Raw genomic sequence first — 16,632 nt, 5'->3', positions numbered from 1 at the left:
TCTCAACAGTCATTTTTACTTTTATTAAAATCACTGGCACTTTATACAACACCCACTGCCTCTAATTAGTCTTTTGTGCAGCACTTTGAAAAATAAAAACAGCACATGATTCCACATTTGTACTTTTTTTTACAGATGACTTCCATGTAAATGTAAATCTATTTACCTAGTATTCACACCATAGCTAGTAGTTTAGCTGCGTACCGAGTTGTTTGAAAGTGATGTGACATACGGCTAAGTACGGTGACCCATACTCAGAATTCGTTCTCTGGATTTGACCCATCCAAAGTGCACACACACAGCAGTGAACACACACACACACACACACACACACACACACACACACACACACACACACACACAGCAGTGAACACACACCGTGAACACACACCCGGAGCAGTGGGCAGCCATTTATGCTGCGGCGCCCGGGGGGCAGTTGGGGGGTTCGGTGCCTTGTTCAAGGGCACCTCAGTCGTGGTATTGCCGGCCTGAGACTCGAACCCACAACCTTAGGATTACGAGTCAGACTCTTATTATTACTCTTATTAACCATTAGGCCATGACTTGCCCCGAAAAAGGGTTTTCGCATATCCCAGGTTATGGGGTCAGAGTGCAGGGGCAAGCCATAGGGACGGCGCCCCTGGAGCAGGTGAGTTTAAGGACCTTGCCCAAGGACCCAACGTTGATGCTCAGCAGCTTGTGGACTCGAACCCCGACCTTCTGATCAAGATCCCAGCGCCTTAACCACTGGATCATCACGTCCTCACGTCCTTGTTGTTTTGCCTGCCTTTATCAGTGTATTGACCTTGTTTTCTCTTTCAAGGTTTTCTCCTTTTGGATTTGTCGTTTGGATTATTTGCCTTATTGCTTTCTTATTTCTCGATTACTGACTTTTCTGGCTGTTTATTGACCTCGACTTTGCTTGGTTTTGGATTGTTTGCTTTGTGTTTTTTTAATAAACTCCCCGTATGGATTCTCTAACCTTCGGCTCCGACGGATTATTACATCCAGCTAATGCTGCTTTATTAGTCGCTCAACTTTGCACAGCTATTATTTTTGCACGTTATCTTATTTTATTTGAGCTGCTTATTCTATTTCATTTTATTTTATAGTCTTCTATACTGTTTTAATTTTTTTTTTATCCTGTACTATTCAATTGACTCAGTTTAATTGTATAGCGATTTTAACGATTCACATTGTCTCAAAGCAGCTTTACAGAATTATTGAAACATCAAAAATTTTAAAAGTTTAAAATTAAGTTATTTTTTATCTCTAAAATTTATCCCTAATGATCAAGTCTGAGGTGAGTGTGGTGAGGTGAGGTGAGGAAAAACTCCCTGAGATGATATGAGGAAGAAACCTTGAGAGGAACCAGACTCAAACGTGAACCTCATCCTCATTTGAATGACACTGAACAGGAATTAATGTCAATGTAAATAATGTTTTTACAACAGTTTATAGTCCAGTGGAATCCCGTGGAACTAACAAGTCAGCACAATTTCCGAGATCATTACAGACTTAACACTAATTCCTTCATGACGAAGTCTTCAAGTGATCGCTGACGAAGACCTGAGCACACACCAAGCTGAATTTTAACGCGACGGCAGTTGAAAGACGATGTGATGGTCACCGAGTGGTTCTAAATTTTATTTGATTACATATTTTTAAATAAAATGGAAAAAGCATTTTGTAAGTGACTAAAAATTAGAATTAGAATTTGAAGAACATTTGGCAAAAAGTAAGAAATGGTGATAGAGAGAGGGGGAGAGAAAAAGAGAAAGAGAGAGATAGAGAGAATAAAATAGAGAGGAGGGAAAAAGTGGCATATAGAGTGTGAGAGGGAGAGAGAGAGAGAGAGAGAGAGAGAGAGAGAGAGAGAGAGAGAGAGAGAGAGAGAGAGAGAGAGGAAAGAGAGATGGACAGAGCAGCAAGAGAGAATTAGTGAAAGAGAGAAAGAAAGAAAAAGCAAGAAAGAGAGATAAAAGGGGAATAGAAAGAAAGAAAGAAAGAAAGAAAGAAAGAGATTGAAGCAAGAGAGATAAGAGGCAGCAGCATTAGATATAGCAGTTTAAGTAATAACATATATAATGTATACTTTTTAATATATATAATGAAAATCATATGCTATATTTATCATATATATCTCTTATCACATGTTTTCAAAATTTACTATACCGTCTTTTTTACTTTATTGTAATAGATAATTAATACTGCATAGATCTCTCTTTCTATATCTCTCATCCTCTCTTCTCTCTCTACATGTCCTCCTCTTCTCATCGCTCTATCTCTCCCTTTCTCTTCTCTCTCTTCTCTCTCTCCTCTCTTTTCGCACTCTACTCTCTTCACTGCTCGTCTCATCTCGTTTAGCTCTTCTTCTCGTTCTCTCTATCTCCCTTTTTCTCTCTCTCTCTTCTCTCTCTCTCCTCTTTTTCTCTATTCTCTTCTCTCTCTCTGCTCTCTCTCTCTCTATCTATTCTCTCTCCTCTCTCTCTCTCTCTTATCTCGTCCTCTATCCTTCTTTCTCTCTCTCTCTCTCTGCTCTCTCTCTCCTCTTTTTCTCTCTCTCTCTTCTCTCATCTCTCCTCTTTTTCTCTCTCTCTCTTCTCTCTCTCGTCTCCTTTTTCCTTTCTCTCTCTCTATTCTCTCTCTCTCATCTTTTTCTCTCTCTCTTCTCTCTCTCTCCTCTTTTTCTCTCTCTCTCTTCTCTCTCTCTCCTCTTTTTCTCTCTCTCTCTCTCTCTCCTCTCTCTCCTCTTTTTCTCTCTCTATCTTCTCTCGCTCTCTCGCAGAATAGTTTTTCTGCTTTATCGGCCAACTGAACTCTCCTCTGTTCAGTGAAACACAGTCTTGTTCCTCAGCTGTTCTTTCCTCTACACCTGAATGATCCAGGTGTGATTCAGACAGCCTGCAGCTTGTTTCACTAGATGTCCCTGATCCAGGCTCTACCTCAGCTGGCAGAAAAGATGAACACTTTGTAGTGGCAGCGTTTTTAAACATCACTAATGCTTTTGAACTCTGAACGACCGAGAAGCGTCTCACGGGGAGACAGACGCAGAACCGGACTCCAGACTGATTAAGAATCTCTTTCGTGTCATTACCCCGGTCTTCTCAGTTCCCTGCTGCTGTTTCTTCATCAATGGGGCAAAAAAGGACACGACTCCTCCAGCATCTTTTTTTTTTTTTTCCCATCTTATTTTTTTTCCATCCAGCTGTTCACTCCTCATTATGAAAACCCACTAAACTCTGTTATATGACATCTCTAATGTAAACAGATGCGGCTCTGGCAGCTGTTTGCCACACGAAGGCCGCTTATGTACAGGATGTTGGAGGAACATTGCATCAGTTTAGTGTCATTTCCATTTAGTGGCGTTTACTGGCTTCTGAAAGCAACTGGTGTGAAAGCTGTAACAAGGCTGAGGTGTTTGTGATGCTACATTATGGCAGATTGGACTGCTTTCTGCTAACATTAGGGAGTTAAAGTGAAGTGTGAATGGATGAGGTGAATGGGTGAAGGCTTATCGCTGCAGCATCAACATGCTATCTAGTTCTGCTTATCTAGCTCTCTGTTCCGTCAAACCTCTGAAAATTCTATACACAAAAATAGAATCTGGGGGCACGGTGGCTTAGTGGTCAGTACGTTCGCCTCACACCTCCAGGGTTGGGTGTTCGATTCCCGCCTCCGCCTTGTGTGTGTGGAGTTTGCATGTTCTCCCCGTGCCTCGGGGGTTTCCTCCGGGTACTCCGGTTTCCTCCCCCGGTCCAAAGACATGCATGGTAGGTTGATAGGCATCTCTGGAAAATTGTCCGTACTGTGTGTGTGTGTGTGAATGAGTGTGTGTGTGTGTGTGTGTGTGAATGAGTGCGTGTGTGCCCTGCGATGGGTTGGCACTCCGTCCAGGGTGTATCCTGCCTCGATGCCCGATGACACCTGAGATAGGCACAGGCTCCCCGTGACCCGAGGTAGTTCGGATAAGCGGTAGAAAATGAATGAGTGAGAGAGTGAAATTCTGCATGTACTAGACACGAGTTGAAGAAATTCAGCACTCTCTGTGTTGATCTCAATATTAATTGTGGTCATTAATGTTTGGTAATTAAAGGCACTAAAAATGTTGCAAACATTTTTTTTACAGCTAACATTACCAATTAAAGAAGTTGAATAAATCATCAAGGGGAACAAATATCACATATATTAAAACATTGATCTTGTCGTGTTCATATTTTTATTTATTCTATTCTATTCTTACAATCATGCTGATATACCACTTTTATTCACCTTCAGGGATAAATAAAAGTGTCTTTTATCTCACACACACACACACACACACACACACACACACACACACACACACATATATATATATATATATATATATATATATATATATATATATATATATATTTTAGGCAGGTGTGAAAAATGCTGTAAACAAAGAATGCTTTCAGAAATATACATAACGAGTGTTTATTTCTGTCAATTTACAAAATGCAAAGTGAGCAAACGAAAGAGAAATCTAAATCAGATCAATATTCGGTGTCACTACCTTTTGCCTTCAAACCAGCATGAAGCGATGGCACGACCCCCACAGAGCCCTGATCTCAACATCATCCAGTGTGTCTGGGATCACATGAAGAGACAGAAGGATGTGAGAAAGCCGACATCCACAGAAGATCTGTGCTTAGTTCTCCAAGACGTCTGGAACGACCTACCGGCCGAGTTCCTTCACAAACCGTGTGTAAGTGTACCTAGAAGAATCGCTGCTGTTTGGAAGGCAAACGGCGGTCACACCGAATATTGATGAGATTTAGATTTCTCTTTTATTCATTCACTGCATTTTGTTCATTTATGAGAATAAATGTTTAACACTTCCATTTTACCAATGGATATATATATATATATATATATATATATATATATATATATATATATATATATATATATATAGATATGGCTATTTTTTCTCAAAACGGACTTCCAAACAGCCTGTTATTTAACAGTCGATTTTTCTGCTTGACGTCCAGCTTATTTAAAAAAAAAAAGAAGAAATGATTATAATATATATCAACTTTTAAACACACCACATCCGTAACAAGCTGTTTGGAAGCCCGTTTTGAGAAAAAAGCCACTAAATGCAGCTCTTGAATTTCACAGAGATTTACTGGAATTACAGCAGGAATCGTATTTTGTGGTCGGAACATAATAAACATGCTTGGTGAAGAAAAACAGCGGAGTGAATACAAGGAAAAGAGTTCAAACCCACTGGCTCAGTAAAGCTCTGAGGTTTTGTGCCTGGTATTTCAGAGTCTCTTGGCTAGAAAAATGGCGACACAAACGCTGATAAATATCAGGAATTTGCTTCTAGCAGGAGATTAGAGATTGATCTTAGATTGAGGTTTTAATAAGATACAGTAATGACTACAAAACTACCTCAATCCAAAATAAGGTAAATGGTATGGTAACAATACAATATGGCAGCAACATGCAGAATAATTTATTTACAATGACTCTTAGCCTCAGGTTTAAACCCTGAACTCAGACCCAAGGTCTACATTATCTGCATGGTTGAACCTGAGGTTTTTTTTAATATCAATAGACTGAAATTCTGCATGTAGGAGATTGCAAGATCCTCTACATCAGTGGTCCCCAACCTTTTTTTTGCCGCGGACCGGTCAATGTTTGATAATTTAACCGCGGCCCGCTGGGGGTGGGGGGTGGCGGCTATACAATTAAATTAAAATTAATAATTGTAATTTAATTGTATTTAATCATGCCTTTTTAACTCACTACAACGCTAAATCAATGAGAACCCTGAGCTTGTTTCTTTACAACGAGACGGTTCCATCTGGGGTAATAGGAGACAATGACACCCGAAGTGTGTCGCTTATGTCCAGTTTATTCCGTTGTTTTGTTTCGGTTGCCCTCACTGCAGAAATCCCCGCTTCACACAGATAGCATGTCACAAATGACAATAGGGATGTAAGTGCTGTGGTGACAATCTCAGGGTATTCCACCATGACTTTAATCCAGAACACCGGCAGAGTTTTTAACTTTCTAACACCGTCTGTTTCGTGCTCATTTTTGCTAATTTGTGGGTTAAATTTGAGCAAACACAATATACACGTACACCAAGCACTGTTAAACATGACAAAGTACCGGTGAACAGAGAGAAGAGCGATACACACCTTCTCTCTCCACCAAAGCTACGACGCCACAGCCGCTCAGCTCCAGACATCACATAAACCCGGCCCGATATCATGATAGTTTGCGCATGTGCGGTATTGGTGGAAAGTCATGGAAAGTCGCACAAACCCGAGAGAAATGCACTACAGTAAATAAAATGGAAATAATTTAATGTTCCTTGGGCGACCCGGTACCATTTTGTCCACGGACCGGTACCGGTCCGCGGCCCGGGGGTTGGGGACCACTGCTCTACAGCACCTAATATTAATTCTATGAGTGGCAGACATTTTGCTAATTAATTACCAAAGTCATTGCTTTTTTGTTTGAATAGCAGCAATAATATTTTAATAATATATATATATAAAGTAATACCTCGAGATACGAGTTTAATTCGTTCCGTGACTTTGCTCGTATCTCAAATTGCTCGTATCTCAAAGCAATTTTCCCCATTTAAATGAATTGAAATCCCATTAATCCGTTCCAGCTCGCAAAATTCCACTCCAGTTGTTTTGTTTATGTGTTTTGAATATGACAAATGTACAGTACAGTATTTATAAATGAGAAATATTATTTATTATAAAGTGTATTATTTACCTAAGAGATCAGACAAGTTTGAGGAGTTAGGAGGAATTACACTTTCACTTTTGTTCACTTACTCGCAACTGTACACTCTTAATGCTACTTTACACTTAAATGGAACTTAACTAAACTTCACTAAAATTAACGAACTTAACTGAAATTCTCTTAACTGAACTGAACTGAAGTTAATTGCTACAATTTCTGTTTTCTTTAAATTCATTTTGCTTCATTTTCTTCATCGCTTTTCTCTTCACTTGTTTTTGCCTTTTTTGTCACTCTTTCCTCACTAACATCTGCTGGTCGTTTTAATAAAAACCTGTCGGCATATCGGATACGCTGTAGTCGCACAAGTTCAAATTTTTTAACGGATCCAACGCTCAAAACGGATCCAAAAATTATGCATCCGCAGACGGTCGGCACCTCACGCGGCGCCTTCGCGACTCTCCATAGGAAATGAATGACTTATCGGCCGTCGTTTGTCGTGTGCAGTGTGAAGGCGGCTCTGACCAAGTGAGAAGCAGGAAGCTGAGGCGGGGGAAACAGAGCACACGTGGTTGTTGGGGATCTTTGTTTCGGCGGCGGCGGCTCGGATGCTCGTATCTCAAAAAATTTGCTCGTATCTCAAGGCAAAAATTTGGTCGAATCACAGCTCGTATCTCAAAAAATTCAAAGGTCTCGTAAAGCACTCGTATCTCAAGGTATCACATATATATATATATATAAAAGAGGGTCTAAAAATGTGTTCTGTTCTGTAACTGTGTGTGTGTGTGTGTGTGTGTGTGTGTGTGTGTGTGTAGAGGGAACGTCCTCAGTCAGGGCAGACAGGCAGGCTTCATTAGCGCTCTGTCAAGACTGGGACAGGTTCATATTCTATCTCTGGGCTCTGCTCAGTAGGCTCTGCGTTGTGGGCGCTGATCCTCATCACTAACACATTTCCAACACCTGCATGTCCTCAGGTTACTTTCACATGAACACAATGCATTTAAATTGCTTTTCCTCTGAACGGCATAGATCTGTGATTTGACCCGGGCCACAGGCAGCCGCCAGATGATTATTACACACTTTAAAATCTCCTGCCTTATATAACAGGTGTTTAATCGTGTGGGCAGAGATTTCCTGTGTCATCACCTTTCCACTTGTTTGCAGAGTTCCACTGAAATTGAATGTCAGTCTGGTGTGAGATGATGAAGAGAGCTAAATGCTTTCACTGTCCTTTCATACATATATAACCAGACTTTATCTGTATGGACACAAGAGACATGTTTGTGCCTCCTGTTGTCCATACTGGAAGGCTGAAAGAACAGGAAGGAAGAAAAAGGGGAGGGAAGGGAAGGAGGGAGGGAGGAAGGAAAAAGGGAAGGAAGGAAGGAAGGAAGGAAGGAAGGGAGGAAACATAAATATAACCAGACTTTATCCATATGGACACAAGAGACATGTTTGTGCCTCCTGTTGTCCATACTGGGAAATTTCTTACGAATCTCCTGAATATAAAATCCCTCTCTCTCTCTCTCTCTCTCTCTGTGTCTCTCTCTCTTTCTCTCTCTTTCTCTCTCTCTCTGTCTCTCTCTCTCTCTCTCTCTCTCTCTCTCTCTCTCTCTCTCTCTCTCTCTATCTCTCTCTCTCTGTGTCTCTCTCTCTCTCTCTCTCTCTCTCTCTCTCTCTCTCTCTCTCTCTCTCTCTCTGTGTGTCTCTCTCTCTCTGTCTCTCTCTCTGTGTGTCTCTCTGTCTCTCACTCTCTGTCTCTGTCTCTCTATCGCTCTCTCTCTCTCTGTGTCTCTCTGTCTCTCACTCTCTGTCTCTGTCTCTCTCTATCACTCTCTCTGTGTGTGTGTGTCTCTCTGTCTCTCACTCTCTGTCTCTGTCTCTCTCTTTGGGAATCATGTCCATGGGGAAACTGAATAGACGATACAGCCTCCATCGGGACTTAACCATTTGTCACAGATATTTTGCCCTCAGAAGATTTTAAGTATAAACAGATTTGCTTAAAGGCAAATCACAAGAACCGAGTTGTTCAAATGTCTCGCTTCTGTTTCTTAATGATGATTGTATTTTTTCCTGGAAGTGTGATAAAGCAGGGTGAGTTGTGGCTAATATGATTTACCACAGTTTAAAAGTCACTTTGGGAAAAGCATTTATGTGCGCATATTAATATGACTTAATGTCACATATTACTTTGGCATAGATTCAAAAGAACTATGAGTTTATGACACTTTTATAAATAACGGCCCAGTTTCTCAAAATCATGACTGTATGACTGTAAATTTGTGTAGTTATTTGATATTCGCTGCACATTTCCACTTCAGTGTCAATAAGCACTCTTGCATACACTCATATTTTACTATTATTTTGTTCACATACTGAACAGTTTTTTGATGTCTCAGCATTTAGTCTTATAGTTGCTGCATAATTTATCGTATGTGTAAAAAACTCTGTCACTGTTCTTCTGTGTAAATTATTTACTAACTGGATTATAACATCCTGTATTCCATATGAATTAAATTTAATAAAAAATATACAAGTCAACTCATAGTACATATAAAATATAAGAGTCAAGGAAGGAAAGAAAGAAAGAAAGAAAGAAAGAAAGAAAGAAAGAAAGAAAGAAAGAAAGAAAGAAGAGTCAAGGAAGGAAGGAAGGAAGGAAGGAAGGAAATGTGAGGGGAGGGGTAAAAGCCAAAGAAAGAAAGAAAGAAAGAAAGAAAGAAAGAAAGAAAGAAAGAAAGAAAGAAGAGTCAAGGAATGAAATGTGAGGGTGAGGGTTAAAAGCCTAATATAAGAAAGAAAATAAGAAAGAAAGAAAGAAAGAAAAAGAAAAATAAGAAAGAAAGAAAGAAGAAAGAAATAAAAGATTCAATGAAGAAGTCATGAAGTAATTAATGAATGAAATGTTAGGGGAGTGTAAAATCCTAAGAAAAAGAAAGAAATAAGAAATAAATAGAAAAAGAATAGTCAAGTAGAATGAAGAAGAAATGAATGAAATTTTATGAGGGTAAAAGCCAAAGAAATAAGAAATAAAAAGATAGAAAGAAAGAAATAGAATAAAATAAGAAGTCAAAAATAGTAATGAAAAGTAAGAATGAATGAAACATTATTGATTTTGTAAAGCCTAATTAATAAAGAAAAATAAATAAGAAATAATAAATAGAATAAAGAAAGAAGAGTCAAGAAGTAAGGAAGGAAGAAATGAAGTAAATGTAGAGGGTTTAAATCAAATAAGAAATAAATAAATAAAAGTAAATAAATATAAATTAGATATTAAATTATATTCATAAATTAATTAATTAAATAATTAATTAATTAATTAAACATTATTTAATTTTAAAATCCTAAGTAATAAATAAATAACATATAAATGAAATAAATAAATAAAAGAAATAAATAAAGAAAGTAAATAAATAAATAAATAAATATTCAATTAATTAATTAATTCATTAATTAATGAATTAAATTTTATTGTATTTTAAAATCCTAATAAATAAATAAATAAATAAATAAATAAGATAAATAATAAATAAATAAATAAAGAAATAAATAAATAAATTAATAAAAGAAAGTAAGATTCAATTAATTAATTAAGTAATAAAGGAAGGAAATGTGGGGGTAAAAACTTTTTCACACTCAGCTGTTTGTAAAGATATTATAAAGATTTTTGCTTTAAAAAAAGTTCCTTATTGATTTTGAACTGCTTCAGTAATGCCCACAGAGAACTAAACCCAGTGTTACTGTCATGCCCAGATCACTAACCACTGATCTTCTCATGCCCGCAGATAATTAACAGTTTAATGGCTTTCTCGAGGACCTCACCATGACAGTGTAGGTCTTTTTCTGGACACTAATACAGAACCTTAACCTTTTAGCCACCGCTACCCCTGTAACGCCTGAAAGAAGCTAATTACATTTCAACCTTTCTCTTCCTCAGCTCAGCTGTCTGGAGATTTTGTCTTTAGGGTCCAATTACTGTTACCACACATTTCATACCGAAAGGATTTTCACCAATTATAAAAGTCGACTTCGACATTTATTCCGTGTCACGGAGGTTCTTTCTGTGTCAGATGATTGCTGCTATACTTGGATGAAGTGTCTAAGCATATTCAAATAAAATTCATTCCTATTTGAATGTTTTTTCTTCACTCCAGTGGTAGTCTCTGGTGTGCATGTTGAGATCTATGCTTGTGTTTATCTACTAGCTTGCTACATTAATTGACCTGCTGTTGCTTCCTAATTATTCCTGGATTTATTTTATTCAGCCCCAGGTTTCAGATAACATGCTACACAACAATGACTTTTCCCAGTGTTCAAATTTGGTGAACTCGGACGTGCAAATTTAAATAAATACACCTTGGCATGTGATGTCATATCCACTGGCCACCCATACTGTATATGCAAGAAATGTCTCATGCTGAAAACCTAATTCTAAATCTGCTAAAATCACCAGAGTCTTCACCCACCCTAGTAGCTGTATGTTCACCCTGTACAGTTCTGTAGACTGAAGGAGAAGAGGCTTCCAAACAGGCTATTTTAGCAGACTCCTCAACATGGACATGTCCATCTGACAGATTGCTTACCACCCTATACAGACTTATGCACAATGCACTTTTACTGTTACTACATGTAACACACACTGTACAGTTACTACATGTAACACACACTGTACTGTTAGTTACTACATGTAACACACACTGTACTGTTACTGTTACTACATGTAACACACACTGTACTGTTACTGTTACTACATGTAACACACACTGTACTGTTACTGTTACTACATGTAACACACACTGTACTGTTACTGTTACTACATGTAACACACACTGTACTGTTACTGTTACTACATGTAACACACACTGTACTGTTACTGTTACTACATGTAACACACACTGTACTGTTACTACATGTAACACACACTGTACTGTTACTGTTACTACATGTAACACACACTGTACTGTTACTGTTACTACATGTAACACAATCTGTACTGTTACTGTTACTACATGTAACACACACTGTACTGTTACTACATGTAACACACACTGTACTGTTACTACATGTAACACACACACCGTACTGTTACTACATGTAACACACACTGTACTGTTACTGTTACTACATGTAACACACTGTACTGTTACTGTTACTACATGTAACACACACTGTACTGTTACTGTTACTACATGTAACGCACACTGTACTGTTAGTTACTACATGTAACACACACTGTACTGTTACTGTTACTACATGTAACACACACTGTACTGTTACTGTTACTACATGTAACACACACTGTACTGTTACTGTTACTACATGTAACACAATCTGTACTGTTACTGTTACTACATGTAACACACACTGTACTGTTACTACATGTAACACACACACCGTACTGTTACTACATGTAACACACACTGTACTGTTACTGTTACTACATGTAACACACACTGTACTGTTACTGTTACTACATGTAACACACACTGTACTGTTACTGTTACTACATGTAACACACACTGTACTGTTACTGTTACTACATGTAACGCACACTGTACTGTTACTGTTACTACATGTAACACACACTGTACTGTTACTGTCACTACATGTAACACACACTGTACTGTTACTGTTACTACATGTAACACACACTGTACTGTTACTGTTACTACATGTAACACACACTGTACTGTTACTGTTATTTCATGTAACATACACTTTACCTTTACTGTTACAGATGGTTGTGAATTGGCTAAAACAAATTTACGGAAAAAAGTCAAATTAAACGAATGTTTTTTCGTCTTGTGTTTCAGGTGAGGAGAATTTACTGGCAATCCTGAAGAGGCGATGGTGGAAGTACATGATCCTCAGCGTGATCGATATCGAAGCCAACTACCTGGTCATTAAAGCTTACCAGTACACCACGCTGACCAGTGTACAGGTCAGGGTTTATTTTCATAAAGCTTTTAAAACCTATTTGAATTTTTCTTTTTGTTTGTTTCTTTGTCATTTATTATCGTTGTCTCTGGCTTGCTCATATACAAACAGACTCAGGGGAAACAAGAAACTGGTGAAAGAGAAAAAAAAAATAAAAAATAAAAACGGAAGCACATGATGCTTGTTGCTGTCAAAATGATTCAATACAGCATCTATAAAGGTCACTGTCACAGTATGTACCTCCAACTCACAAACCCTAGTTCCCATTGCTGTTGCTGCCTGGTGACAGTGACCTTTAGTCATGTCACACTGATTCATATTTAGTTAATATATCTTGTGTGGAAGCAAACGGCAAATAATTGCATTTTAGTCAACAAAAATCTGCAGATCAGTCAAACTGCACATTAAGTATTCATTTTATTGCTACACTGAAAAATAAAGTTTTTATTTCAGGGTTTTCATGCAGACTGAACTCCAAAACATGATATTAATATACCGTAATTATCTCTCCTTGCTGTTTAATTTTGATTATATTTATTGGTGGTCCGAGTTAAGTCCGTTTTAGGTTTTTAGACATTTTCGGTACTGTATGTCAGTGTGAAATTACAATCTTATGATTTAACCGTACAGCATTTGTGCTAAACAAGCTAATGTGACTAGCAGATGTTGATGTTAGCTAGTGCTACAGTAAGCAAACATGGCGGTTGTGGTGGTTTTTTGGCTTTAGCTACTCTGAAATAAATGGGTGAGAATTTTGTGATTCACTTGAACACACTAAAAATTTGGGGGCAGTGGTGGCTCAACTGTTTAAGGCTCTGGGTTGTTGATCAGAGGATCGGGGTTCAAGGCCCAGCACAGCCAAGCTGCCACTGTTGAGCAAGGCCCTCAACCCTCTCTGCTCCAGGGGTGCTGTATCATAGCTGCCCCTGCACTCTGACCCCAACCTCCTCAGTTGGGGTATGTGAAGAAAAGAATTCCACTGTGCTGTAATGTATATGTGGCGATAATAAAAGCTTCTATGCCCCCGTTCTATAAAAAAAAATCTTTAAGACCAAGAAAAGCTAGGTGACTAGCAGCTAACTAAGTATTAAGTTTGAAGATGTGTGTCTTGTTGTCATATGACATGTAACCTGTTTCCAAATTGCTTCATAATGAAATGCTGGTGTGTATTAATGGGTGAATTCTAATAAAAATCACAGGATTTGGTGGAAATGAAACTCTATTAAAAAGCTTGTAAGTTTACTCTCTGGAATGGAATTTTCCAGAAGGTTTTAAGTTCATCAAACATCCTGATAAAAGATGTTATTATGGTTCCATCATACTCCTGTGACAGTTTGGTTGAAAAATATATCATTTTCTTGTCTTTTTTTTTTTTTTGGTCGTTTTTGGTTTCAGCGACTCAGCATAGACGAGGACGTGGTGTAAGGCTGAATAAAATTTATAGATTTTTTTAAGATGTGTCAAAAATAGTAAATGTACAGGCACCGATGGTCATCCACTGCTGGCTGCATTGTTCGTGTATCAGAAGAGTTCAGTAATAAAGCACCAGTGCTTGTCAGTTAACCTTCACTAAAACGTTGTTGGTTGTGAAACGATCTTATTCAGTGCATGATTAATAGCCTCTGATTAGGCAGAGGTGGGTTTAATGATTATTTGAGTCCGAGAGAGAGAGAGAGAGAGAGAGAGAGAGAGAGAGAGAGAGAGAGAGAGAGAGAGAGAGAGAGAGAAACAGAGTGAGACACAGTGAGACAGTGTGAGAGAGAGGGTGAATATGGAAGAGAGAGACACATGCAAGTGAGAGAAAGAGAGATTGAGAGAGAGATTGATTTCTTTGCTACTCAGAGATTAAGAGACGGAGTGAGAGAGGCAGAGTGTGTGTGTGTGTGTGTGTGTGTGTGTGTGTGTGTGTGTGTGTGTGTGTGTGTGTGTGTGTGTGTGTGTGTGTGTGTGTGTGTTTGAGAGAGAGACGAATAAAGAGATATTAAGAGAGAGATTGATTTCTTTTCTACTCATTACACTGAATCTGTTGTTAATGGAGTGAATGCTGAAGATGCTACAGATGGACCTGTGAAATTGTGTATGTCAGGGACAGACAGTGTTTTTTCATACAAAGAGAGACAAATCCAAATAGAATCAGAATTCAGGTTAAAAGAGAGATCAGATAAAACAGACCAAACTAGAGAAGGACGAAATCAGTAAACTAAACAAATTAAAGGTGAAATCGGGCAACCGCATGAACATTGAGAACGGCTTAATCACATGGTTACAAACCGTTTTATTCCTCTTATCTCTTTATTCTTATCTCTTATGCCTTTTAACAGTTTATAGTTACATTCAATGATGTGGAAGGTCGGAAGGTCATTGGTTCGAATCCCAGGTCCTTCAAATTGCCACTGCAGGGCCCCTGAGTAAGGCCCTTAACCCTCAATTGCTCAGGTGTATAAATTGAAATAAAAAGTGTCTGCTAAATGATGTAAAGGTACAGCTGTAACTTTTCCATCATGGATAGGATTTTCTGTAACAAAACTGAAGTGGAAAATCCCTGGTGAGGGAATATGACTGTCTGTAGCTGCCGTAATGTAAGTGATAACAGGAACTAACTTGTTTCATGTGAGTTCAGCAACATTCAACGTAATTAAGTACGATACGTTGCTTCTTAGAAGTGCGGCGCCTTATTGGTTAGCTCACTTGCTTAGGGTCGTGGGTTCGTTTCACAGCTCTGCCTGGTGTGTGTGGAGTTTTCATGTTCTTCCTGTGCTTCTGGGGTTTTCTCTGGGTTCTCTGGTTTCCTCCTCGATTCAGAGTTGTAGGCTGATTGTCATCTCTAAACTGTCTAGAGTGTGTGTATGCCTTTGCTCCGAGTCCCTGTGAGTCTGTGTTGTATAAGCAGAATCTGAGCGAAGGAAGCACATCCTGACATCATCATCATCATCATCATCATCATCATCATCATCATCATCATCATCTGGAAGACCTGTGTGTAATTAAGCACATAACTATCCTAACTCATGCCACATACATGTGCACATTTTGCCATTGTATCTGATCGGGGAATTTTGCTTCTTCGGTGTAAGGCATGCTATCAGTAATCTGCAGCAGTCTGAGGAAAAATTGCTGCATCACGGTGGTCTATGTCTACTTATCAAACACACACACACACACACACACACACACACACACACACACACACACACACTCACACACTCACCCACACTCCTCTAGTAGACCAGACTAATGTTGCATCCCAGTGTGCTTCACTCCAGTACCATTCATGTCATCCGCTGCCATTTGAGCCGACAGCGGAGCAGCTCTCAGCCGCCCGAATGGATGATGCACGCTCCCCATGGCCTTTTCAAAACCATCTGAAAGTGGAGCCGCTAGTCCCTAATAGCTGCTCGTGTGTGCTTGTGTGTGGGCCTGAATGTCCTACTTTGCGACAGTGTGGCAGCTCCCGTGAGGAAAAAGTGAACGCTGATCTCCTCTAAGAGCTTTCTACACTTTAAGAGACAAGCAGCAGGGAGCTGATAGATGCTGAGGGATGTAAGCAGCTACTTTCTTAATGAAGAATGTAATTTCTTCTCCACACCCTCACACTATTGTGTTGTGTTGTGTTGTGTTGTGTTGTGTTGTGTTGTTTTGTGTTGTGTTGTGTTAACTGACTGGCTGACAGATATGATTAAGCATTACTGAAAATAATACTGCAATAAACTACATCACAAGACACTCTTCCAAAACATCACCGCTTTCTTCAATATAACACAGAGATATGAAACGACACTTTAGTCATTTTATTGCATAACTTCAGGGGCTTTTTACACTTTAAACCAGAGTGTGTGACGACTAATTCACACAGACTCGTATGATGGATGCTCCACATCGTCCAAGCCTCGTGATTTTGTTATTTATAAAGCGATTAACATGGAAATGTCGATACGTTTTCTGTACAGAAATTTTCCT

The 16,632-nt window shown here is 38.8% G+C and overlaps 1 protein-coding gene across 1 annotated transcript in view; it reads left to right on the top strand.

Moving 5' to 3' along the window:
* slc35f1 (solute carrier family 35 member F1) overlaps positions 1-16,632 on the top strand; it is a 133,135-nt gene that overhangs the window by 68,869 nt on the left and 47,634 nt on the right. Inside the window, exon 3 of the mRNA XM_047801910.1 lies at positions 12,552-12,679. Coding sequence (XP_047657866.1) covers positions 12,552-12,679 — 128 coding nt within the window. The remainder of the gene's footprint in view (positions 1-12,551; positions 12,680-16,632) is intronic.

This window comes from Tachysurus fulvidraco, chromosome 16 (genome assembly GCF_022655615.1).
Source record: "Tachysurus fulvidraco isolate hzauxx_2018 chromosome 16, HZAU_PFXX_2.0, whole genome shotgun sequence".
Classification (NCBI taxonomy): Eukaryota; Metazoa; Chordata; class Actinopteri; order Siluriformes; family Bagridae; genus Tachysurus; species Tachysurus fulvidraco.
This window is presented reverse-complemented; position numbering and strand designations above follow the sequence as displayed.